General features: G+C 53.3%; 1 protein-coding gene across 3 annotated transcripts; it reads left to right on the forward strand.

Moving 5' to 3' along the window:
- Positions 1–22,110, forward strand: PEDS1 (plasmanylethanolamine desaturase 1). 3 transcript variants are annotated; one of them, XR_013640296.1, is made up of 7 exons: positions 1–184; positions 8,217–8,336; positions 11,785–11,876; positions 15,605–15,749; positions 18,550–18,762; positions 19,375–20,583; positions 20,617–22,110. XR_013640296.1 is itself a non-coding variant. In XM_078879714.1 (6 exons), the coding sequence occupies exons 1-6, from the start codon at positions 13–15 to the stop codon at positions 19,494–19,496; spliced, it is 864 nt and encodes a 287-aa protein (XP_078735840.1). In that variant the 5' UTR covers positions 1–12; the 3' UTR covers positions 19,497–22,110. The 3 variants fall into 3 exon arrangements, 2 of the variants coding, with proteins under 2 accessions (XP_078735840.1, XP_078735841.1); XM_078879714.1 differs by having other exon boundaries at positions 19,375–22,110; XM_078879715.1 differs by lacking the exon at positions 8,217–8,336 and having other exon boundaries at positions 19,375–22,110.
- The last annotated feature ends 3,519 nt before the right edge of the window (positions 22,111–25,629 follow it).

Raw genomic sequence — 25,629 nt, forward strand, 5'->3', positions numbered from 1 at the left:
CGGGACGCAGCGATGGCGACGGCGGCTGCGGCTGTGGCGTGTGAGGCACCTCGGGCGCGGGGCTCCATGGCCGAGGAGGACCCCAACCAGAACCAGCCCGAGGAGGAGGCCCGCGAGGAGCGCGCCCCGCGCTGGGGGCCTCAGCACGCGGGGGCGCGCGAGTTGGCGGACCTCTACTCGCCCGGTGAGGCCGCGGCGGGGGCCGCGTTCACGGCGGCTGCGGCCTGTCAGAGCCGATCTCCCCGGTCTCGCCTAGGCGCCTGCCCGGGATTGGTGGTTGCCCCGGGCGGCGGGTAGCTGCTGGTGTTGGGGGGGGGGGGGTGTTGCGGTCTCGGGGTAAACCTCACGGTTGTTGTGCGTTCACATTCAGAGAGGTGGAACCTGGTGGGCGCTCACGGTCGCGTGCGGGTGCTGCAGCTTGTGGAGGTGGTGCTCCCTCGGGGTTCGCGCTACGAGCCCGGCGACTCGGGTTCGATTCCCGCTCACGGCCAACAACACCCAGTGACGATTATCTGAACCGGTCCTGGACCTCCCCTAGGTCGACTCGGCCTCGAGTAGTTGGTGAGACAGGCGTGGTGCTGGCCGTGCCGGCCTTCATAGGTGCTCGCTAACAGCACTTGCCCCTTCAGTCTGTTCAGGCTACACGGGGGATCTTTGCCTTGTCTGAGTGTTGATGGCTATTAAATAGATGGAGTTGGCTCGCTGATGAGCGGGGTTTGGCGAGATGAGCTCCAAACTTGTCGATATCCAGTGTTCATGGTGCTCAGCAGAAGAGGGTCGTGCATCAGAGTTGTTGTACTGTGCTTCGATGCTTCTAGTTGGGTGCCCTCCGGTTTATAAACACTCAGCATTGGCCAAACATGCCCATTGTAGCAGGAGATAAGTGGAAAGGGATCCTGAGACTCTGTGTGGCTCTCCTTGGTGAATCGTTTAAATATCAATCGGCTCCCTCGCCCGTTCTCCCCGCCGTCACCAACCCGCGCTGACCGGCGTGGTGAAGTATGGCCACAATCCCCGCACTCGCTGCCAGTCTATGTAGCCGGGGGGATATGTGGTTGGCCGATGCCCGGTTAGAGCGAAACGTGGCCTTGCATATCTCTGAAGTGTTTATGGCTTTCAGAGAGCCAGTGCTTATCGGCAAATAGTGGCGATAAGGATGGCTACTTGTCATTGCTCACACATACGCGGAGCGGAAGGGACGCGCTCGCCTGCTACTGTGTTGTGAGCCACAGCCGGGCAATCGAATGTGATCTCGGTGGTAGTTCTGCGACGTCCACTTCTCTGGGCCGTTCTCTCAATGGCACGGGGTGACGCTGCACTCACCGCTCTGCGAGGTTTCTGACTTGGGTTCGTCTCATGACATCCCAGCCGGGATATTATTTGGTGGGGAGAAGGACACAACGTGTACTATGGTCGCGTTATGTGTCGGTCAGAGCAAGTTCTGATTTTGTGTTGCATAAACGGTGGCGACGTCACGCCCTTCTGTATCACGCGTATGCAGCCGCGGTGGCTATGAGATGTTAACTCCCTCGCCTGGTATACAGGAGGTCGTGTGTTCAATACCGAGCCTGACGCCTGATGTATGTTTGGAGTTTGAATGTTTTCCCCGTGGTCGCGTGAATTTTTACGGTTTTTCCCTCCATGTTTAGAAACATGCTCTTGGACTATTTGGCTGCTGCTCTACATTTCCACATGAGCCACTAAGTTGATCGATAATTTGTGATAGCCAGGTCGGTTCTGAAAGGCAGCTACATAGCTCAGTGGGCTTCACCCGGTAAAATAAAAAAATTGTTTAAAACTAGTTCATGGTGTGTAATGGTGAGTTGATGTCGAGGTATTTTATCTTTTAACACGGTCCCAAACACCATGCAGCCAGCAACAAACAGTACCTGGAGGTGTCATAGGTTACGGTTAATACGCCCCGTGGATTGTGCTCGGCAATTCTAAGAGCTTGGGAAAAGAGGCGGTGGGAGGCGCATTGTAAGTTGAGCAGCGCGAGCGACGGAGCGCAGTGAGAAGTGTAAGTGACCCCCCCCCCCCCCCCGTGTGGTGAGTGAGTAAGTGGGTGAGTTTGTGGTGAGTGTGTTGTTGCGACCTCCAGTGTGGCGAGGGAATGGGTGGGTGAGTGTGGGGTGACTTCCCGTGTGGTGAGTGAGAGAGTTTGTGCGTGAGTATTGTTGTGACGTCCAGTGTGGTGAGTCAGTGGGTGAGTGTGTTGTTGTGACGTCCAGTGTGGTGAGTAAGTGGGTGAGTGTGTTGTTGTTGTGACGTCCAGTGTGGTGAGTCAGTGGGTGAGTGTGTTGTTGTGACGTCCAGTGTGGTGAGTAAGTGGGTGAGTGTGTTGTTGTGACGTCCAGTGTGGTGAGTAAGTGGGTGAGTGTGTTGTTGTTGTGACGTCCAGTGTGGTGAGTCAGTGGGTGAGTGTGTTGTTGTGACGTCCAGTGTGGTGAGTAAGTGGGTGAGTGTGTTGTTGTGACGTCCAGTGTGGTGAGTAAGTGGGTGAGTGTGTTGTTGTGACGTCCAGTGTGGTGAGTAAGTGGGTGAGTGTGTTGTTTTTGTGACGTCCAGTGTGGTGAGTAAGTGGGTGAGTGTGTTGTTGTGACCTCCAGTGTGGTGAGTAAGTGGGTGAGTGTGTTGTTGTGACGTCCAGTGTGGTGAATAAGTGGGTGAGTGTGTTGTTGTGACGTCCAGTGTGGTGAGTAAGTGGGTGAGTGTGTTGTTGTGACGTCCAGTGTGGTGAGTAAGTGGGTGAGTGTGTTGTTGTGACGTCCAGTGTGGTGAGTAAGTGGGTGAGTGTGTTGTTGTGACGTCCAGTGTGGTGAGTAAGTGGGTGAGTGTGTTGTTGTGACGTCCAGTGTGGTGAGTAAGTGGGTGAGTGTGTTGTTGTGACGTCCAGTGTGGTGAGTAAGTGGGTGAGTGTGTTGTTGTGACGTCCAGTGTGGTGAGTAAGTGGGTGAGTGTGTTGTTGTTGTGACGTCCAGTGTGGTGAGTAAGTGGGTGAGTGTGTTGTTGTGACGTCCAGTGTGGTGAGTAAGTGGGTGAGTGTGTTGTTGTGACGTCCAGTGTGGTGAGTAAGTGGGTGAGTGTGTTGTTGTGACGTCCATTGTGGTGAGTAAGTGGGTGAGTGTGTTGTTGTGACGTCCAGTGTGGTGAGTAAGTGGGTGAGTGTGTTGTTGTGACGTCCAGTGTGGTGAGTAAGTGGGTGAGTGTGTTGTTGTTGTGACGTCCAGTGTGGTGAGTAAGTGGGTGAGTGTGTTGTTGTGACGTCCAGTGTGGTGAGTAAGTGGGTGAGTGTGTTGTTGTGACGTCCAGTGTGGTGAGTAAGTGGGTGAGTGTGTTGTTGTTGTGACGTCCAGTGTGGTGAGTAAGTGGGTGAGTGTGTTGTTGTGACGTCCAGTGTGGTGAGTAAGTGGGTGAGTGTGTTGTTGTGACGTCCAGTGTGGTGAGTAAGTGGGTGAGTGTGTTGTTGTTGTGACGTCCAGTGTGGTGAGTAAGTGGGTGAGTGTGTTGTTGTGACGTCCAGTGTGGTGAGTAAGTGGGTGAGTGTGTTGTTGTGACGTCCAGTGTGGTGAGTAAGTGGGTGAGTGTGTTGTTGTGACGTCCAGTGTGGTGAGTAAGTGGGTGAGTGTGTTGTTGTGACGTCCATTGTGGTGAGTAAGTGGGTGAGTGTGTTGTTGTTGTGACGTCCAGTGTGGTGAGTAAGTGGGTGAGTGTGTTGTTGTGACGTCCAGTGTGGTGAGTAAGTGGGTGAGTGTGTTGTTGTGACGTCCATTGTGGTGAGTAAGTGGGTGAGTGTGTTGTTGTTGTGACGTCCAGTGTGGTGAGTAAGTGGGTGAGTGTGTTGTTGTGACGTCCAGTGTGGTGAGTAAGTGGGTGAGTGTGTTGTTGTGACGTCCAGTGTGGTGAGTAAGTGGGTGAGTGTGTTGTTGTGACGTCCAGTGTGGTGAGTAAGTGGGTGAGTGTGTTGTTGTTGTGACCTCCAGTGTGGTGAGTAAGTGGGTGGATGGATGGGAGAGTTTGAGGTGAGTGAGTTGTTGTGACCTGCAGTGTGGTGGTTGAACACTGTGGATGAGACGACACGGTCAGTCTGGTAGACTCACTATAGCTGGAGGAATCGGTGAGTGAACCTCATGGGAACAGTAACTATGGTAGTAGCGTCAGAAGAGTGATACAGAGGTGGCTGACAGCTGGCGATCAAGTGACAGGTGCATTTCGGAGTATCTGGATGATCAATACATTTTACTTATTAACTGTGACTAATCCAACCGTTAATATGTACTGCACACTCTCAGATTAACAATCAATTGTTATTTATATGATTACATTCACACCCTGCAGATCTTCGCACCTGATAGGCTCACAGTGATGACATAACTTTACTCTATTTAAGACCGGAAACAGGAAGACTTGTTCACAATTCTAGCAAATCGCCTGATGAAGCTGGTTCTTGTAATCGCCAGCGAAACGTCGTACTCAAATTGTAAATGTCGTGGGTTTACCCTCCAACACACAAGCGGTGTGCTGAAGGAGTTACTAACTGATTGGCTGTGTCGGGTGGGGGTGGATTAAGGACACATAGTTACGCGATCTAACACAAAACGATTTCTTTATGAGTAATATCGGTCGTGAAAGCCTACTACATGTTATTCCTAGAAACTTGACTGCTGTATGTTGATTTCTGTCCAATACAATTATGTAAGGGAACTGCTGGCTCCACCTATAGGCGTGTTACGTATTCGCACAAAATGATGAGTATTGATTGACGTGTTGACGTGAGAGCTGGAGATGAAAAGTGTCTGCCGCGGAGTGTTGCTGATTAGGAAATTAAAGCATTTCACAAACTGTCTGCGTGGCAGTTGGTGCTTACTGTGTGCAACTTTCAAAATGCAATCTTTGCTCTAAAAGTCTGAAGTGTAAGAGAGCCGTTAGCATGGATTGTAATTACCCTGCAAGTCAAGCTTACAACGTCACCTGGAATGTGCTCGATCTCACACTGAGGCACGGCTGAACCTGGCACTAGAGCGGTGCATTGTCATATCAGTCCGTGAAGAGGTGTGCATGTTACCCTGCGTCCTCCAGAAGTGGGGTTAATTATAATTGTGATTACAGTGGTATCGTTATGTCACATTGCAATTACATTGTGATTGCAATTCATGACTAATTATACATTTATAATTTACACCAATTCTGGTTTCCCCATGAATAAGAGGTTTGAGACTTAATGAAGCTTTCTTGGGTAAAGGGCGTTATATTGGTTCCAAAGCCCCTACTGGTAACGCTCATAAACTGGCATTCTCTCTTTTACAAGCAGATGACCGCAATCATCACCATCACCACGACCGTTACCATCATAACCACTATCGCTACCAATCTCGCCGTCATAATTACCACAATCGTCACAACCAGCATCATCTCCATCACCCCATCAGTAACTATCGTCATCATCAAAATCACCATCGCAACTGCACAATAACCCCAATGTCCACCACTGTAACTCATCATCACCAAAGACAAAGATCCCCCGTATAGCCTGAACGGACTTTTGGGGCAAGTGCTGTTAGCGAGCACCTATGAAGGCTGGCGCGGCACACAAGGGGGTGGGAGGCCAGCACCACGCCCAGCCGCCTTTGTCTCCCCAGTGGCCATGTTTACACACCGCACCAGATACTCGTTTGAGGCGTTGTCGACCTGGGGAGGCCCAGGACCGGTGCAGATAATCGTCACCGGTGTTGGCCGCGAGCGGGAATCGAACTCGGGTCGCCGGGTTTGTAGCGCAGTGACCGCGACCACTACCGCTCCCCACCACCACCGCCGCCACCGCCGCCGTCGTCATCGCCGCTGCTGCCCAACTTCCCTCCTTGTGGGCAGCTGAAGCGGTCGTCACGTAGGCACTGGCTTGCGGGATCGCCGGGTGTGGCGCAGGGCAGGGTGCGGTCCATCGTGACTCCGGTGTCAAGAATCCTGCCGACCTTTTTTTTTCACAAGCTGGGGGGTAACCGGAGTTGCTGCTTCATCTATGAGACTCCCACCGCCACCCCCGCCACACTGCCTCATTCCCCACCCCAAAGCCCTGACCGCCACCACTCCCTTCGTAAATATTATAAATATTGAAGAGTGCAGCCATCTGCAGCCATCTGCAGCCATCAGCAGCCTCAACTGCCAGCATGATCGCCGTCACCACAACTAATGATAATCACCACAATCACCATCATCACCACAATCACCGTCATCACCACACCTGTCGTCACCACGATAACTATTGCCGTGACAAAAAATAATTACCACGGTAATGATCACCATCATCATCACATTTATCACCATCACCACAACCATCACAATTAACTGACGAAAGTAATTGGCTCAACCACATGTCAATGTAAACTTACTGTACGTCAACATCGGCCATATGAGGAAGAAGGTGACAGCCAAGTGTCTTGTAATCTCCTGCATGTTACACATCTGCAGGAGCTTGCAAAATACATAGTGGCGTTGCATTATAATACATTGTGTTTGTTCATGATAAGCATTGCAGGACATGCCTTTTGGCGTCATCTGGTCCAACACCAATGGAGACTAGGCTCTAAGAAAAGCTGTCTCGGGTGTGGACCAATCAACTTCAAGGACAGTGCATATCATTATCATTATCAGAGTTGTTTATTTTTGTTTGCATTTTGACTGCTTGTGTTGTGGTTATTGCAAACATGATGCCTTGTATAAAGGTGTCAGTTTTTGTACCAGTTGAAAGGGTAAAAAATTAACCCGTAAAAACAAAGTTTTTCACTATAAATCCTTTATATGCGTGGCATCGGGGCGGCTAGAGTCCTCTCGTCCTCTGGCTTGAGATGGCTGCCACCTATGGGTCAGACGATTGTCTGGCAGCATTAAACAATTGGTAATTAAATATTAAAAAATGTTCCCCTAAACAGTGTAAAATTTTGTAATTTTTTTGCACGAAAATGCATTGTCACGCACAACGAGTCTGTGTGCAAAATGTCAGCTCGATTGGATCACAGGAAGTGGGTTAAAAAACGACCGAAAGATTTGCACGGTCCTAAGCAAGCAAGCGAACTTAATATAAAGGATTTAAAAACTATCACTATGTAAAGGGTGCTTGCTTAAATGCCTTGGCAACTCAAAGCCCTTTACATCACCTCTCACCTGAACCATTCCAGTGCCCTGCTGCAGTTCACCTGGGGGGGGGGGGGGGCCCAGTGGCAGCTGTCCCTGTGCGGCACAAGGTGTACGCAGCACCGGCTGGCAGCTGGGCAATGTTTGCCATGTAGTGTGTGTGTCGTTTTGTGGTGGCGTGGATTTCTACGTTGGGGGCCTCCTCCCATACACAGGTGTGCATGAGTGTGATGCTGTATTGTATTATGGGGAGTGGTAGCGTAGTGGTTAGCGCTACGCTGCGCTACGCTGCGCTACGCACCCGGCGACCCGAGTTCGATTCCCGCCAACGGCCACCAACACCGCTGATGATTATCTGAACCAGTCCTGGGCCTCCCCTAGGTCGTCTCGGCCTCAAATGAGTCCCTGGTGCGGTGTGTAAACATCACCCTTGGGGAGACGAAGGCGGCCGGGCATGGAGTTGGCCACCCTCCCCCTCGTCTATACTTTGTCGGCCTTCATAGGTGCTCGCTAACAGCACTTGCCCCTACGGTCTGTCAAGGCTATACGGGGGATCTTTGTTTTCGTTTGTATTATGTTGTAATCTGTGCCATTGTATTGCCATGTATGTGTAGTGTAATAGCGCCGGCTGGTGGACAGCAGCGGCAACTGCGGTGGACAGACAGCACACACGCCGGTGGGGGCGTGCGCGGGGTGTGGGCAGAGGGGGCAACTGGGGTAAGGGTCATGGAGGGCCCCGTCTGGAGGCCTACTGGAGCCTGCTGGCGGGTTCGAGACGGGAGGCGCGGTCAGGGCTGAGCCAGGCCGTGCTGGCCTTTTCGGTGCTCGCTAACAGCACTTGCCCCTACAGTCTGTGAAGGCTATACGGGGTATCTTTGTCTTTGGAGTGGGTGAGCGTGGTGACTTATTGCAATGCAATTAATGTGTTGTATTGCAGTGGATTGCGATGTGTTATATGCGCCACTTTGCATTTTGGCCACAATTGTACTGGCTGTATTGAAACGCATTGCACATTGTTGCATTGTACCGTAGCGCGCTGCCTGGTGCTGTCGTGTGTTGCTTTACAATGCCACGCCTTTCGTCTGCAGGTAAGCGTCTGCAGGAGTGGGTGAGCGTGATGCTGTGCGCCATCCTCGTCATTTTCAACGGTTACCACCTCGTCGTTAACTTCAGCGTCGACCACGCTCACTACATCCTCATCGCCATCGGTAAACTGCCCCCCCCCCCCCCACCATGCACTTTCACCTCCGCTTGTGACGAGGGCTGCGAGTCGATTAACCGTAAGTAAAAAAAGGAACGGAATCGATTACCGGTTCCCAAATATCGCAAAATCGCTAACGATAGTAACCAGTTAAAATGTGGCTACCAAAACTCGTCACAAACATTTCCGTTCGCCGAGATTATATAATAAACAATATAAATAAGCGAGGAAATTCGCTTCCTTTGCATATCTGTTCCTTCATCAACAAAAACCCAACATATATTTTTTTACACATCCCATCAGCGCATGGTCTTGCTCTTCACCGCATGCGTTCAAACCGCACGGCGCGTTCCGCTGCGGTTGGTCACGTGACGACCCGTGACTGGCGAAGGAGCGACGGCCTGGCTCCAACCCGCTCCGAGCCATTGCTGCTCATTTCCTGTTAACAGTCCTGCGGAGTCAGTGGTGGAGTATCCACATTCGTAAGGTAGGGGGGGGCGAGTCTGTCCATAGGACAAACGCTGCTGATTTGGTACCACAAAATGATACTCGTTTTAACTGCCCCCCGGAGGGATGATGCATCAACGCGTACGTAAACACAACCTACAGACCTTCGCCAATCCACTGCTGAATGGAGACGGAGGCTCGTTTGACCATGCCTCACCGCTTCCGGTCGATAAATAAACCGAGATGATCAAGTTTTACACGTTCTTTGTTGTTTGCGCTTATCGATAACGGTCAAAAGTCAATACAACACATGCGGCTGGTGACCTCTGGTGATACTGGAAGTTACACGTGGAGTTTGCTCTGTCTGGTCATCTGGGTGAGAGGTCATCTTGTTGCTTTGATGTTTGGAGGTGGGGGGGTTGGGGGTAGGCAGGGAGGGGGAGGGGCAGGGGGAGCTGCGCAGTATTTTAACTGTAGCACCGGCGATTGAACACTTCCTTATTGCTGCAGGTTGTGCACTAATCATTCACGACTCTTGGCTGTTATTGAGCACCTGTGAAAGCCGGGACGGTGCACAAGGGTGTGGGTGGCCAGTACCATGCCCGGCTGCCTTTGTCTACCAAGTGGCGATGTTTACACACCAGCTACTCATTTGAGGCCAAGTCTTAGGTGAGGCCCATGACGAGTTCAAATATTCGTCACTTTGATTGGTGGAAAACCAACCACCGTCGGGTTGGGCTGCCCACCACTCACATTGTCATTGGCTGCTCACGTTTGGGCTACGCCCATTTCAAACCCCTTATAAGCAGCTTGCCTTGGAAGCTAACCCCCCTTTTCCTGAAGACGACCGCTTGTGTTGCGATCGAAGCGTCGTAGTTTTTTGTTATTTTCTTTGAACCTCTCTACGTGACTTTACCGAAAGACCCAAGAATATCTGTTGCATCTTTGATATTAGTGCTGTTTGTTGCTGGCAGCTTCATGGCCTTCTGGGCCTGCGCTCAGCAACCGTGTACAAAAACACAATTGCCATATTTTGGTGTAACGGTTCGGTTCAAGAATCACTGACGGTTAGATTGGAGAAGGTAACAGGATGATTGATCACAGGAAAACACAGGAAGTGTAGCTCCGCTAGAATCTGGCCATGCGCTGCTCTGGTGGCGAGATGTTATCTCCCTCGGCTGGTGCGCAGAAGGGTGTGGGTTCGATCCCAACTCTGACGCCTGCTGCATATTTGGAGTTTGCATGTCTCTCTCCCCCCGTAGTTGCGTGAATTTTTCTCCAGGTCCTCCGGTTTTGCCTCCGCATTTAGAATCAGCATGCGTTCAGAGTATTTGGCTGTAATACATTTCCACATGATAAGCCACTCTGTTCAGCTAGCATGTATGATAGCCAGGTCGCTTCTGAAATAAGTAATATTTAAAAATACTTTTTTTAAAAACACACTTGAATGAAATGTACTGTAATCATAATGGAAAAACTCCACGGCTCCAGGAAGTGGCCCCGAAGCTTGCCGTGACGTAAGGGACTGTGGTGATTTACAGCCAACGTTAGTTGAGCGTGGACAATTAGACCCAAGCCGAAACATAACATATAAAAAATATGGTTTAAAAAGAGTTTTTAAAAAATGATAGAGTATAGTATTGTCATCAGTATTACATAATTATACCAAGTTTGCAGTCGATAGCACATTGGGAAGTGGGTTAAAATTGAGATACAGAATTTAAGGATACGACAACAACAATAGACAGAGTTAGTTAATATAAAGCGTGTAAAAAGATTGTTTAAATATATATTTGTTCTTTTTTATGATAGAATATAGTATTGTCATCAGTAAGACATAAGTATACGATGTTTGCAGTCGATAGCACATTGGGAAGTGGGTTAAAATTGAGTTACAAGATTTGAGGATACGACAACAACAGACAGAGTGAGTTAAATAAAAGCGTGTGAAAAAAAGCTCCATGGCTCAGTGGGCCTTACCCGGTCAAATAAAAGTGTAGTACCGCCTGCTGGCTTGGTCCGAGTGCCTTGCATCTTCTCTCTCGCTCGTTTTTGTTCGACCCAGCCTTAGGGGTCGGGTACAGCGCATTGTTATCGTCCAACCGTTTCCACCCCCAGCACGCCACATCCAGTATTGCCTCTCTCGATCTCACTACGGCTGTGGCTACTGCTAGTCACATGCCACCCACTCCGGTTGTTACCAGCGAGCCCGGAAAATACTCGTTGAGAAATGACGCCACAACCGCAGAGAGAAGTTGTCCTGCAGCAGTAGCAAACTAACTTTACACATTTTTTTAATTTTTTTAGCAGGTAAGGCGCACTCAGCTATTTAGCAATTTTGTCAGAAGCGACCTGGACATGACGAATGATAGCGCAACGAAGTGGCTCGTCACGTGGACATCTATAGCAGCAGCCAAATACTCTGAACCATCGACCCCACAGCCGCTGCTGTGCAAAAAACATCCCGGGAGCTATCTTGAGGGGGAGGCAGGAGGATATCCGACAAGCTCAGCGGAGGTGGGAGGCTATGCGTGAATGCATTGTCTTGAGTAGTGAATTTTTATTGTTATTGATAAAAAAAACGGGGACTTTCGACGTTACCCCGGGAACACGCACAGATTTCCCAGGACACCAAGTTGCCTTGCTCAACGCGAGGATGATCCTGGGGCAAGCCAGGGCAGCTGGCAATCCCTACCCAGCCACAGGTCGCCTCGGCTCAACAACACTGGACCCGTAATAACTGTTTAATTCAGCCGTCCTGCTGTTTACAACGCCTCCTGCCGTACCGAGGGATTTGTTTTATATGAGGAGACGTTTCGGACAATCGGCCCTCCGCCTTCATCTTGAGGGCCAGAGCGTCACTCATGGAGGCGTTGAGTTGTTTGGTACATTTGAATGTGGGGCTAGGTTGCCGTGACGACGGTGCCGCGGAATTGCCGTTGCCGTGACGACGGTGCCGCCGTTTTGCCGTTGCCGTGACGACGGTGCCACCGTTTTTTCCATTGCAGTGGCCGGGACGGTGACGGCCGACTTCCTGTCGGGTCTGGTACACTGGGGAGCCGACACGTGGGGCTCCGTGGACATGCCGATCTTCGGAAAGGTACAAAGACAAAGGTCCCCTGTATAATCTTAATGGGCCGTTAAGGCAAGTGCACTTTGTGAGCACCTACGAAGGCTGGCACAGCGCGCACCTAATTAGTTCGCAGTGTCGCCAGCAGCATGTCCGAACCCACCTTTGTCTCCACAGTGCTATTGTTCACACACTGCACCAGGTACTGCTTTAAGGCTGAGTTGACCTAAGGGGAGGCCCATTAACACTGCGGATGTTCGTCACCGATGTTGGCCACGAGTACGAGTCGAACTTGAGTCGTTGTTCAGCCAGTGGAAATGGGCTCTTATCTCTGTTTATTTATTTACAATTCAACTTGTCTACCCAGGAAACGCTCGCTGAGTCCTCTCTGGAGGTTACTGCCAAGGAGCCTAGTGCCGAGATTGTTCGCAGTCGGGCGAGATGTTGCTGCTGCGTGTGAATCCCAATTGAGTAATGTGCAGATAATCTTTTCGCCATTGCGATGTGCCCTTTGTGTGTTCTATTGAACTGTGTGAGAAAACTCGGAGACCCCAGAGGAATGGGGACAACATACAAACTCCACACAGAATCCAGCAGCTTCTGGCTCTGACGCACGATTGTTGCCACTTGCGCCACCCTCTGAGCCGACACGGCACACGAGGGGGTGTGTGGCGAGCACCACGCCCAGTTGCTTTTGTCTCCCTCCTCACCCCCTCCCCCATTGGGGATGTATGCACACCTCTCGTGGTACTCTTTTAAGTATGAGTGGCTCTAGGGGAAGCTCGGGACTGGTTGTGATATCAATCGCTAATGATGGTATCCGCGGCAGGGTCTCAAACCCGGGTCTGCAAAGTCTCATAGTGCAGCATGAGGGAGTGAGGCAGGGCTGGAGGGAGGGAAGGAGGATCGGAGGGAGGGAGGAACGGAGGGAGGGAGGGAGGGAGGCGGTCGATACGGGTGTCGCCGTGACCTCTATACCTTCTGCTCACTCACTCGAGGTTTATTGGCGGTCGCCGGGCCGACAGAAGTCTATTTAACGACATCGTGCCCTCGGGGTGGTGCACTGCTCTCTCGCGGGTGAACTTGGACGACCTCGCGAGGCAGTGCAGCCGCAGCAGAGGTCCACGGTTCAACTCCAGCGGCGGCCCTGGCTAGTACTGCGGCGGTGCCGTAACGGCCACGGTGGATGTTAAAGATTCCCTGACGTCGTCGCAAGAACGGGGACAAGTTAGACACATTAAAAGCAAAACTAAAACTATTTTTATTTTACCAGGCAAGGCCCACTGAGCTATTATCGCTCTTTTTCAGAAGCGACCTGGCTGCCATAAATGATAGCTCAACGAAGTGGCTCATCACGTGGACATGTATTGCAGCTAAATACTCTAAACTCACGTTGACTCTAAATGTGGAGGGAAAAACCAGAGGACCTGGAGAAAAATTCCAATAGACAGCAGGCGTCAAGGTGGGGATCGGGATGGAACCCATGACCTCCTGCACACCAGGCGAGGTAGTTAATATCTCGCCACCGTGACGCCTCGCACATTTACACCGCACGCTATTCAGTTGCGATTGCAGCAGCAGCAGCAGCCATCGCCCCCTTCAACCAAAACTTGGCAAGGACCCTCCTGAAAAGTCTTTGGACCCCGGTGAGGCTTTGCTGGGTAAAACAAACGTTTACAACAATAATAATACAAACTTAAGGGACTTGCTTATTTACACTGCTCCACCCTCCACACCACCGCTGTACCACAATGGGTGGCGTCCGTGCGTGTGCTGTATGTGCTGTTCGTGTGTGTACGTGCATGTTTGCACGTGCCTCTGTCAATATTTAAGCGGTGGTGGGGGAGGAGGAGGTGACCTGTGGCTTAGAGGTCATCAGAGCGCCAGAGGCGCCGCGCTCCGTCCGCTGAGATCCCAGATTTCAAATCTTGCGGTTCGAGCCGCCCACCCAGAGTGATGAAACCGGTTCGCCAAGTGCACGCGAGTTGATGGCCTGATTTGTTGATGGTCACAGTCCGGTCGCCAATAGTAGGATTAGTTCCTCCGATTGCTCGCAAACGCCACTGCTGGGCTCGCAACGAGAGGGAGCTCCTCATGCCCAGTGGGAACCCCGGACCCAGCAGTGGTCCACAATGAGATTATTGAGATGAATCTGCTGCTATAAATATAAATGTGTGTCTCAATGACAATCCGCTTGGTTGAGGTATAGTTTGTGGGTAGCCAGGTCGCTTCTGAACAATAAGTTAATACCTCGGTGGGCTTTGCCTGCCAGGATGGGGATGGTTTAGTTGTATTTGTTTGTGTTTGGGTGACTTTGTTTACCTTGTTGTAGTTTGCACTACGACCACCGTGTGTTTTGTAACTGTTGTTGTTGTCACGTTCTGACTCCGTGCCTCCTACTGGACATCCGTGAAAAAAGATGTTTATAGCTCATCGCATTGCTCCTGCAGTAGAGCGTGAACATTCTGATTCTTATTCATTGATGTCCCAGGTGGTCCGCGGGCTGTGATGGCCGTGCAGGTTGATCAAGACAATAATGACAATGTTTTGTTTCGGACATTAGGCAATATTCTTATCGTGATATTTAAATTATAAAAAGTGAGGTTAAACTCCCCTGATTTAGCTACCCCAACCCTAACATATAAATGCCCTCCCAGAAAACAAAAACTAAACGTATCGCTGCATTTAAATATATATTTTTTTATTTTCCGGTAATGTGAATCATTTTGTGTGAGTGGTATTTATATAGAGAGAAAGTGAATGCGTTTTGTCAGTAAGGGTGGGGGGGGGCTGTGTGGTCCACGGAAATGTTTGCATGCGCTGAGTGGACTGCGGGATAGAGGGGCATCCTCTAGGGGGGGGCTCCACAGGAGCTGTGGACCTCCTCTGGGGGGGGGGGGGCTTCACAGGAGCTGTGAACCTCCTCTGGGGGGGGGGTGCTCCACAGGAGCTGTGGACCTCCTCTGGGGGGGGGGGGGGGGGCTCCACAGGAGCTGTGGACCTCCTCTGGGGGGGGGGGGGGGGGCTCCACAGGAGCTGTGAACCTCTGGGGGGTATTTTTCGGCTTGCCCTTCCACGCTGGTCGGTACGTGTTGGAATAGGTCAGGGGGTATCGACACTTTACCCCACATCGTGTTCTGATTGCAGGCTGGGTGGACAGAGATAGTTGCGGTGGGGCGGGCGGGAGGGAGGGCGGGCGCGAGGCTTGGGATGGAGGGGGATGTAAGAGAATTGCGCCTTCGCCTGCGGTGCTGGGAGGTTTGGTGTCGACCGGGTGGCGGCTGCGTTGCGTGACCGGTGTGCTCACCGTGACACCGGGGGTGCCGCAGTGGCTCGGAGATGTCATCTCTCGCACCCGCTATGCAGGAGGTTGCGCGTTTGATCGCTGCCCTGACGCCTGCTGTATATTTGGAGTCCCTCACTGGTGACCACAGCGCAAAAAAAAGAAAGTTTTTAACCATTAAACCGTCGTTGTTGTCGTTATTGTTGCGGTTGTTGTGGTTGTTGTGGTCGTTGTTGTGGTTGTTTCGGTTGTTATTGTCGTGGTTGTTTCGGTTGTTATTGTCGTGGTTAGTGTCATAATTGTGGTTGTTGTTGTGGTTGTATTTGTTATGGGTGTAGTGGTCGTTGTTGTGTTTGTTGCCGTCATTGTTTTTGTGGTTGTTGTAGTGGTTGTTGTGGTTGTTGTCGTTTTTTGCCGTTGTGGGTGTTATTCACATTGTGGTCGTTGCCATTGTGGTTGTTGTTGCGGTGAGCAGGCGTTCATCCGGCCGTTCCGCGAGCACCACATCGACCCGACCGCCATCACGCGGCACGACCTGGTGGAGACCAACGGGGACAACTGCCTCGCCACGCTGCTGCCGCTCGCCCACATGGCCTACAAGTTCCACACCCTGTCCCCCGGTGCGTCCCCCACGCACGCACAGCCACGCACGCAAAGCCACGCACGCGAAGGCGGCCACCGGATCGTCGCTCGGCGCTTTCACGCGCGCTTGTGCGGCCGTCTGGAACGCTCTTCCTTCTAATATGAGGAAGCCACTGGGAGCCATGCACTTTTAAATTATCATCATCAAGGAATGACAAACTCATCATCTCCTTCCCCCCCCCCGCACCTCCGATTTGCACGGTCAGCTACGTACAGTGCGAAAGAAGTTTAACATACGTACATCCCCCGTATAGCCTGAACAGACTGTTGGGGCAAGTGCCGTCAGCCAGTAGCCAGCACCACGTCGCGCCGGGTACTTGTTTGAGGCTGAGTAGACCTAAGGGAGGATCGGGACCACTTCACATATTCGTCACAGATTTTGTCCGTGGGTGGGAATAGAACTCGGGTCGCCGGGTTCATAGTGCAATGTGCTAACCACTGCGCCGCCACTCCCTTTTTGCATCACACCATAAAACTATAAACGATAAACTTTTTATTTTACCAGGTAAGGCCTACTGAGCTATAAAACTTTTTTCAGAAGCGACCTGGCCACAAATGATAGCTCAAGAAAGTGGCTTATCGTGTGGAAATTTAAAGCAGCATCCAAATACTCTAAACGCGTGATGATGTTGATTCCAAATGTGGAGAGGAAAAACCGGTGGACCCGGAGAAAAATCCACAAGACCACAGGGAGAGAGAGAGAGACACCGCAGACTCCAAATATACAGCAGCAGGCGTCAGGGTCGGGATAGAACCCACGATCTCCTGCATACCAGGCGAGGGAGTCAACATCTCCTAGCCACCGCAGCACCCATCATGTGATGCCGAGTTGAGGCCCCCAGGACCTGTTGAGACATTTGCTGTCACCGGTGGTGGCTGTGAGCGGGAATCGAACTCGGGTGGCCCGGTTCGTAGTGCAGTGCCTTCATAACCGCCGTGCCCACGTTGCTCTCGCTCGTTCGCTTGGCTCTGATTTTGGGTGCAAACGAAAATAAAACAAAATCACGAGCATGAGAAATCGATTTCCGTTGCAAGCCACCGTAGCCGAGCCAAATTGCCTGCGGTGCGTTGCGAGTTGAAAAGCCACCACGCAACCACACAAAGACAAAAGATCCCCAGTATAGACTCAACAGGATGTTGGGGCAAGTGCTATTAGCGAGTAGCACCTAAAGACGGCCGGCATGGCACACGAGGGGGTGGGCGGCCAGCACCACGCCCCACCGCCCTTATCTCCCCAGTAACGATGTTTTACACATCGCACCAGGTACTTTTTTTAGGCTAAGTCCACCTAGGGGAGACGCAGGATTGGTTCAGATATTCGCCACTGTTATTGGTCGTGAACAGGAATTGAACTCGGGTCAACGGGTTCGTAGTGCAGTGCGCTAATCGCTGCGCCACTGCTCCCACACAACTATACACACAACTGCACACACATGCACACAGAAGCAGAGTTATTTGTTTTCCTGAACATAACGTTTGATAAACTCTCAGCGCCTCTAGCAAACGTCTACATAGGTCTTCTTGGTTCTTTCGGTAAAGTCACATAGAAGGGAAATAATAAAATAATAAAAATAAAACATAATAAAATAATTCTCACGACGTTTCGGCCACAACGCAAGCAGCCGTCCTCTGTTCGACAGACCTGTTCTTCACCTGAGGACGGCTGCTTGCGTTGTGGCCGAAACGTCGTGAGAATTATTTTATTATGTTTTATTTTTATTATTTTATTATTCCCCTAGTACGTGACTTTACCAAAAGAACCAAGAAGATGAATCCCTGCAGTCACGAAAGCTTTAAATCGAAATTTAAGTCCATATAGGTGTTGACGATTGCGTGTGGCTATAAAAAAAAAGTGTAGGGGTGGCCGGGGGGAAGGGGTGGTGAGGTGTTAATTGCCTTGCCTGGTGTAAAGGACGTCATGCGTTCGATCCCGACCCTGTCGCCTGTATGGTTGGAGTTTGCGGTGTCTCTCCCCGTATGCACGTGGATTTTTCTCCGAGTCCTCCGGTTCTTCCCCTCCACATTTAGAATCAACGTTACACGTCTGGAGTATTCGGCCGCTGTAAATTCCCACGCGATAAGCACCACTTCGTTGGGCCACCATTTGTGATCGCCAGGTCGCTTCTGAAATAGAGCTACATAGCTCGGTGGGCCTTATGTGTTAGAATAAAAAAACTTTAATAGACATGCAGTTTTGTTTAATGTGAAGGTACTGATACGTGAGGGATGTGGAGTGCCGCGATGGACCGTTTCTCTTGCCTGGGTCTGGGTTATTATCGCTCTGGCCAGGGGATCGGTGAGCAAAGTAACAAGAAGAGTAATTTATTCTCGAATTCGGTAAAACAACAAAAAACCTCGACTTCAAGAGCCGCAGTGCCCGTGATGGATACGAGAGGGGGTGGTCCTTCGTGAATAGCGTGACAGCGGTCCTCAAAGAGCGATCGCATCCGGCTCCGGGCTGTGGCGTTCCAAGTCCTGTAGCGCTTTTAAATTGCAAACATTTTCCTCGTGGCGTTCAGTTGGTGCTCACACTGTTTTAAATGTAACACTTAGTCTGTGCTGCTCTGCAGTTGCCTGGGTGAAAAGTGGGCTAAGTGTTGCCCAGTCCTGGCGAGCTGTCTCCCTACAAACTTAGTCGGCTGACGGACTGTGCGACTGTGCGACTGTGCGACTGTGCGTGCGTGAGCCGGTTAGCTCCACACTGTCCGAAGTTTCCTCGGGAACCGAAACGGAAGCGCCCGGCGTTCTCGACTCACCCCCGCCCCCCACCCCCCACAGAGGCGGTGCATGAGACGTACGCGTGGGAGTGCTACGTGTTTGCGCTGGCCGTGTTCGTCACGCTCACCAACCAGATCCACAAGTGGTCCCACACCTACTTCGGGCTGCCGCGCTGGGTCACCGCGCTGCAGGCGGCGCACATCGTCCTGCCGCGCCGCCACCACCGCGTGCACCACGTGGCGCCGCACGAGACCTACTTCTGCATCACGACCGGTGGGCGTCGCACCCCGGCACTTCGCCGCCACCACCACCGCCATTGTCCCCACCGCCACCACCACCGCTGTCACCGCCATCACCACCGCCATTGTCCCCACCACCACCACCGCTGCTGTCACCACCGCCACCACCACCGCTGCCACCGCCATTATCACCGCCACCACCGCCATTGTCCCCACCACCGCTGCTGTCACCACCGCCACCACCACCACCGCTGCCACCGCCATTATCACCGCCATCACCACCGCCACTGTCGCCACCGCCGTCGCAATCACCGCCACCACCACCACCGCCTTCACCGCCATTATCACCGCCATCATCACCGCCACTGTCCCCACCACCACCACCACCGCTGTCGCCACCGCCGCCGCAATCACCGCCACGAACACCACCGCCGTCACCGCCATTATCACCGCCATCACCACCGCCATTGTCCCCACCACCACCGCCATCGTCACCACTGCCACCACCACCACCGCTGCCACCGCCGCCACGCATACCCCTGCTGCATCGTCACCGTCGGTGATCTGCGCACCACGACCTTGTGCGAGCCAGACCACTCTTGCCCTCATCGCCCGCCCCCCACACCCCCTGCCCCCCCTGCCCCAGGCTGGCTGAACTACCCCCTGGAGTTTCTGGGCTTCTGGGCGAGGCTGGAGAGACTCATTGAGGTGGTGACGGGCGAGAAGCCGCGTGCGGACGACTTCAAGTGGACACAGAAGGTCAAGTAGCCTCAGCCTCTGTGGTGGACTCGCCCGCCCGCTCGTCCGCCCGCTCGTCCGCCCGCTCGCCCGTTCGTCCCTCCGTCCATCGGCTTCCGGGTCGTCCCAGGCTCCACGGCTCATCTGGACACGAGCCCCCCGCTCCCCTCGCTTCCGTGGCCCCCCCCCCCCCCCAAAAAAAAAACAATCGCCCTGCACCTCGTCGTGAAGAGTGGGTGGCGGGGGGGGGGGGCAGGAAGAGTGGCGGGGGGGGGGGGGGAGACGCGACGGAGAGACGGCAGCCGAGTGAACTCCGGAGAGGGTGCGAGCGAGCGCGCTGTAAGTGTGCACCTAGCCTGGCACAAGCGCTGCGACGACGTCTCCCGTCACGTAGCGCCGAATGTCGGCTGTTTTTGTTATGTAGAGCACGTGTGTGAGCGAGCGTGGTGTAATAGTGTGTGTTGGTGGCGGTCGTGCGTTAGGTGTGCATGTGTGGGTATGGGTGTGCAAGGGTGTTGCCGGAGATTGTGTGAGTGTGGGGAGCGGTGGCGCAGTGGGTTAGCGCTGCACTGCGCCGTGAACCCAGCGATTCAAGTTCAATTCCCCGACCACAGCGGACATGGGTGGCGATCATCGGAACCGCTGCTGGCACCCTCCCATAGGTCGACTCAGCATGAATACTAGGGAGACAGAGGCGGATCGGCGTTGTTCCGGCCACACCACCTCTTTGTACACCAAGCTTGCCTTCGTAGGTGCTGCTCGCTAACAGCACTTACTCCAACAGCCTGTGGAGGCTGCACGGGTGATCTTTGTCTATGCGTGTGGGGAGATGCTAAATGCACTTTCCCCAGCAGTCTGTACGGATATTGGGGCTTTTTTGTCTTTGTGGTGGAGGAAGGGGGGGGGGGCGGCGTTGTTGTTGTGTTGTGTGCTGTTCTCGGTAGTGGTGGTGGTGGCGTTGTTGTTGTTGTGTTGTGTGCTGTTCTCGGTCGTGGTGGTGGTTGGAGGTAGACGGCGTGGTGGCCGCGGTGAAGCCGGCGATGGATTTGGTCGACCCACCTCCGCCGCTCGTGATGTGGGGAGGTAATATCATCCAGCCGCGGAGTGACGGGGGGAGGTAACTCATCCAGCAGCGGAGTGACGGGGGGAGGGGGCGGGGGGTGATCACACAATGCACAATTTGTGAGCGACGGGATGCACACACAGGGTCTTTAACATCAACTTGGCTTTGTCTCGCACGCTTTTGTAGTGTCGGGGACCGTGGGGTGAGCCAATGAGACGGTCGTTTGGTTCAGTCAGAGGAGACTGTGCAGGTGTCTTGCCAGATCATGAATTAAGGTGTTCCGGAGAGTAAGGCGCACCTAAAAGTTATGCACACGTACGTACACACACATTATACGTGCACACACATGTACACACACACATACGTACAGCAGTGATGTGCGGTGAGATCAATGGCTGGGGAGGCACTGGCTTGTGTTAGAGCCAGATTTGCACACTGAGGGAGGCGTGGCCTCACGGAGTGAGGCAGATGTGATAGCTGCCTCCCCTGGTGCTTTTTCATTGCAGTTTCATGACGAGACCAGCGATCCTAAATATCTTTATACACAAACGTGCAATAAATTACCTAGAGTATGGAAGGCGAGGACATGAAATGAAGGGGTCTACAAACATTACATTGGTGACATACTGAGATAGTAACAGGCACGCGCTTATTGCCCGTGCTCCATCCAGTTACTGAGGGGTTGCACAATCAGAGGGGAGGCTGAGCTCGTCGCTGCCTCACATCTTGTCTTCCTGTATTTGCAGCGGAGCTCCGCAAATTTGGCGATTTCGACTATAAAAATTATTGGAATCGTACAGAGATGACATTTATAACACAGATCAGTGGAAAAATCTTAATATTTATTTTATTTAATTATTCTTTTTTTTCACTTTTCGTAACAGCTGTTTTCATTGGAGTATGACAGGTGAGGCTCTGCCTCCCCTGCCTCCCCTACCGCACTTCCCTGATACGTACACACACGTACACACATACGCACACGTACGCACACGTACACACGTACACACGTACACGTATGCACACGTACGCACACGTACACGCACACACGTACGCACACGTACGCACGTACGCACGTACACACGCACGTACACACGCACGTACACGCGTGTACACACGTATACACACGCACGTACACGCATGTACACACGCGTGTACACACACGTATACACACGCACGTACACACGCACGTACACACACACGTACACACACGTGCACACACGTGCACACACGTACACACACGTACACACACGTACGCACACCGAGCGGACGATGGGATTCCCGCCCAGCTTCGACTTCAACAAAGTGGCGTGGGAATCTAGGGAACACCGTACATTCAACCAGACGACATATAACGAGTCTATATACAACGAGTCTATATACAACGAGTCTATATACAAGCAGTCAGTCAGAGGTGAGGGTTCCTGGGAAATCCAGAGCAGGTGGCAATCCTGGGTGAGTGATGGAGCGATACACCACCGGGGCTTGTAACGGACGACGCTGCGTGTTCACGTGGCGGCGCGGTGTGGAGAGGAGCGCTGTTGATTTCGCGGGGGCCCGCGCTGATTGCCACTTGTGGTGGAGGGGGGGGACTGGGGGGGGGGAGGGGGGGCGACTGGGGAGGGAGGAGGGGGGGGACCGAGTGGTTGCCGAAAGAGCCGGCGGGCGTCTCTGCCCAAATCGCTTGACACAGTCGCAGGAGACGCAGATTTAAATAACTCGCTCGCCGATCGGATTAGCGCGGCGGCGGCGGTGGCAGCAGATTACGCAGCAAGATGGGAAGGAGTGGAGGGAGAGATGGAGAGGGGGGGGCACAAACCCCAATCAAGCGTGTGGCCACGCTACCACCTTACTCTGCCGATGCCTTCCCAGAACAATTCCCACACACCACCACCACCACATCCAGTATATCTCTCTCGCGATGTCTGTGTCGTGGAGGGTGAATCGTTACCGCGACGAGCGTGCGTTGTTTCCCGTGTTCCTGTAGTGCGCGCTTTGTAAATGCCTCACATTGCCTGTGGAGACGTCTCCACGCCAGTGGCTGCTGCTGCTGCTGCTGCTAACTCGGCTCGGCCAAATTGTCGTTTTGCTTTTCCCCATTTTCCTCTTCAACATGCCCTGCTGTTGGAAGCGCCCCGGCACTCGCGGACGATTATTTTCCAGTTCAAGTGGGGAAAAGCAAATGTGTGATGATGTGTTTTGTTGTTTTTGTTGTTTGTTGTTGCTTTTGTTGTTGTGAAGCCATCGGTGGCCGAGGCCCCGAGCTTTGAGAAGCGGGTCCAACCACAGGCGGTGGCTGGAACCCGGCTTTTGAGCCCACGATACTGGATCAGCGCTCGGACCTAGCCATTACGAACCCCTTGAGCCATCCAAAAAACCACTCTGTGGTACCTATTTTATCCACCTTCTGCGGACGGAATAGCTGACGCCATCCAATCATTGGCAGCCTTGATCGATCCACTGCTGGATCGAGGTAAAATACATTGAATATGAAAACCTCTGGGGGATCTCCCTCCCAAGTCCCCCCCCAGCCCTAAGTCGTACCCACCCCAGTCGGGTGACGGGTCGTGCACCCCGTGATCACGACGAAACGTGTTGCTGGGCGTGTCGATGTGCACTCTGGGAGAGAAACGGCACCCAGTTGTGCTGCTTACACTGCACACGCACTCGTGTGTGAGCGTGTCGGGGATTATCTGAACCGTGTGTAGTAGTGAACATCTCCACTGGGGACACAAAGGCGGCCGGGCGTGGCGCTGGCCACCCACCCCTCGTGTACTTAACAGGTGCTCGCTAACAGCACTTGCCCCTAGAGTCTGCCAAGGCTACACGGCGCGGGGTGGAGGGTGGGGGGGTCTTTGTGGGTCGCGAGATGTGCCGGACAGGTTCGTGTCGGCCACGCGGAATCACGGAGCCGTGAGGAGCGGCGAGTGAGTGGCGAGGCGCGTGCTGTGGATCTGCTTGTTGATGAAGAGCGTCACTTGGCCTCGAGTCGAGAGCCCATTGCGGCGAGGAGTCGGCGCGCTCTATTGAACCAGTGGCCACCGCATTGAGATTCATTCTCTTGCAATGGGAAAACCTGGCAGCGCGGATGTACAGGTGTGGTCCAGATGTCTTGTGACTCCCCCATCCCCCAATTCATTGACCCTAACATTTTTTTCCTTTGCGTATTCATTTCTGTTTTCTAAACAAACCTTCAAGAAAATGTAAAGTTCTAGAGAATGGAGCACCCTGTCGGGAGAGAATGGACCCATTGCCGGCCCCAAACGTCACCATGGCAACGGCCAATCGGATCGCGGAGATGCGATTTCGTCGCACGCTGTCTGCACACAAACACACACATCCAGAATCGGATGTCGATGTTTATTTGTGTACAGTCCGTCAGCCTGTCAACCGTGCCGCACTTGCGGCGCTCGAGACGAGAGTGCGTTGAAGCACGCACACTCTGGGACGGATTGCGTTGTGTTGGGCGTCATCAGCAGTCGCGGTGGCTATGAGATGTTGACTACCTCGCTGGTGTGCAGGAGGTCCGTGGGCTCGAACCCGACCCTGACCATTCCTGTGTATTTGGAGTTGGCGTGTTTTTCTCTCTCCCCGTGGTCGCGTGGATTTTTTTCTCTCCGGGTTTCCCCCTTAGCATTGAGAATCAACAATCCCGCGTTTCGAGTGTTTTGGCTGCTATAAATGTCCACACGATAAGCCAAATCACTTCGTCGAACGGTCGTTTTGTGATAGCCTGGTCGCTTCTGGAAAAAACAAATCGACATAGCTCAGTGGAGCCTTAACTGGTAATTAAAAACGAATTGGTTTAACAAAACGTGTAAAGAATGCGAGTGGGTTGCCAGCTGTTCTTGCCCGGGCCACTGAGCTGGAGGGGAAAAACGCAATAATGTACAAACTGGCATGGCGTGATCATCTTGATGAGGATGATGTTGTTGTTGAGCGTGGGGGAGTGTCGAATGGGCCCCGCCTGCTCGCCCCAGCAGCAGATGCCCGCCCCCTCTCACTCGCGCCCCCCTCTCACTCACCCCCCTCCCATCTCACTCGCGCCGAGACCATGCGGGCGAGGTGGCCGTCACGTGGCTCGCTGCTTCCGTGCCCGACGGGGGCCCATTCGCAGTGCGCGCTGGGACAGACGCGAGGCGAATCGAGCGATTGGAGCGATTCGCCCCGTCGGTAACGACGTCGCTACGACGGAGGTTCGGGGTGTTGTGTTACCCGAGGCGCGGTGCCGCCTTCTGCTGTGGCCCGTGGACTATGCCAGCCAGGCCTTGACACTCACGCGGCGTCTCCCGCAACGCCGCTCGGAGTCCGGGTTGTCGGCGTAAGGCACTACCACTACAACACCAGCTGCGCCTATCCATAACGATCGTGTTTTATTCCCGTACTACATTAATCCGATGATCCTGTGAACGTGGTTATCGCGATACTAGCATACTACTACCTCCTGTCGTGTTGGACCAGGACCCGTAGCTTGCTAGCGAGCAGCTGGCTGGCAGCTCTCCCACAGCTGCTGCTGATGATGATGATGGGACACTGACGTGTCGAAACCAGTCCCGAGCTGTGCTGTGAAGCCATGTTGCTGCAGGATGCACTCCAAGAAGCCGTCTGACTGACGGGATGTGTAAGAATCTAATGATGATGATGATGTTTCTAATTGTGATGTATGTGGGGGGGGGGGTAACGGATGTTGGAGATGTTCGCGTCGCGTCTGCTTATTTATTTGATGACTCATGCCCAGTACACGTGCCGCGCTGTGGGGTGGTAGGGGGGGTGACGTGGGGGGGGGGTGACATGGGGGGGGGGGGTGACGTGGGGGGGGGGGTGACGTGGGGGGGGGTTGATGTGGGGGGGGGGTTGATGTGGGGGGCGTGAGGGGGAGTGACGTGGGGGGGGGGGTTGATGTGGGGGGGGGTTGATGGGGGGGGCGTGAGGGGGAGTGACGTGGGGGGGGGGGGTGACGAGGGGGGGGGGTGACGAGGGGGGGGGGGTGACGAGGGGGGGGGGTGACGTGGGGGGGGGGTGTGGTTGTAAACGCGGCCTCACCCGCCACCCGCCACCCGCGGGCGACGTGAAGGCGGTGGGGGCACGGGCGTCATGGCGACG

The sequence above is a fragment of the Lampetra fluviatilis genome, chromosome 54, assembly GCF_964198595.1.
Source record: "Lampetra fluviatilis chromosome 54, kcLamFluv1.1, whole genome shotgun sequence".
Taxonomy (NCBI): domain Eukaryota; kingdom Metazoa; phylum Chordata; class Hyperoartia; order Petromyzontiformes; family Petromyzontidae; genus Lampetra; species Lampetra fluviatilis.

Excerpts from the sequence above, each read along its gene's own strand:
- PEDS1 (XM_078879714.1), top strand. The coding sequence starts at position 13 with ATGGCGACGGCGGCTGCGGCTGTGGCGTGTGAGGCACCTCGGGCGCGG. Across the intron at positions 8,337-11,784 it reads CTACATCCTCATCGCCATCG|TGGCCGGGACGGTGACGGCC; the intron begins GTAAACTGCCCC and ends TTTCCATTGCAG. Across the intron at positions 15,750-18,549 it reads GTTCCACACCCTGTCCCCCG|AGGCGGTGCATGAGACGTAC; the intron begins GTGCGTCCCCCA and ends CACCCCCCACAG.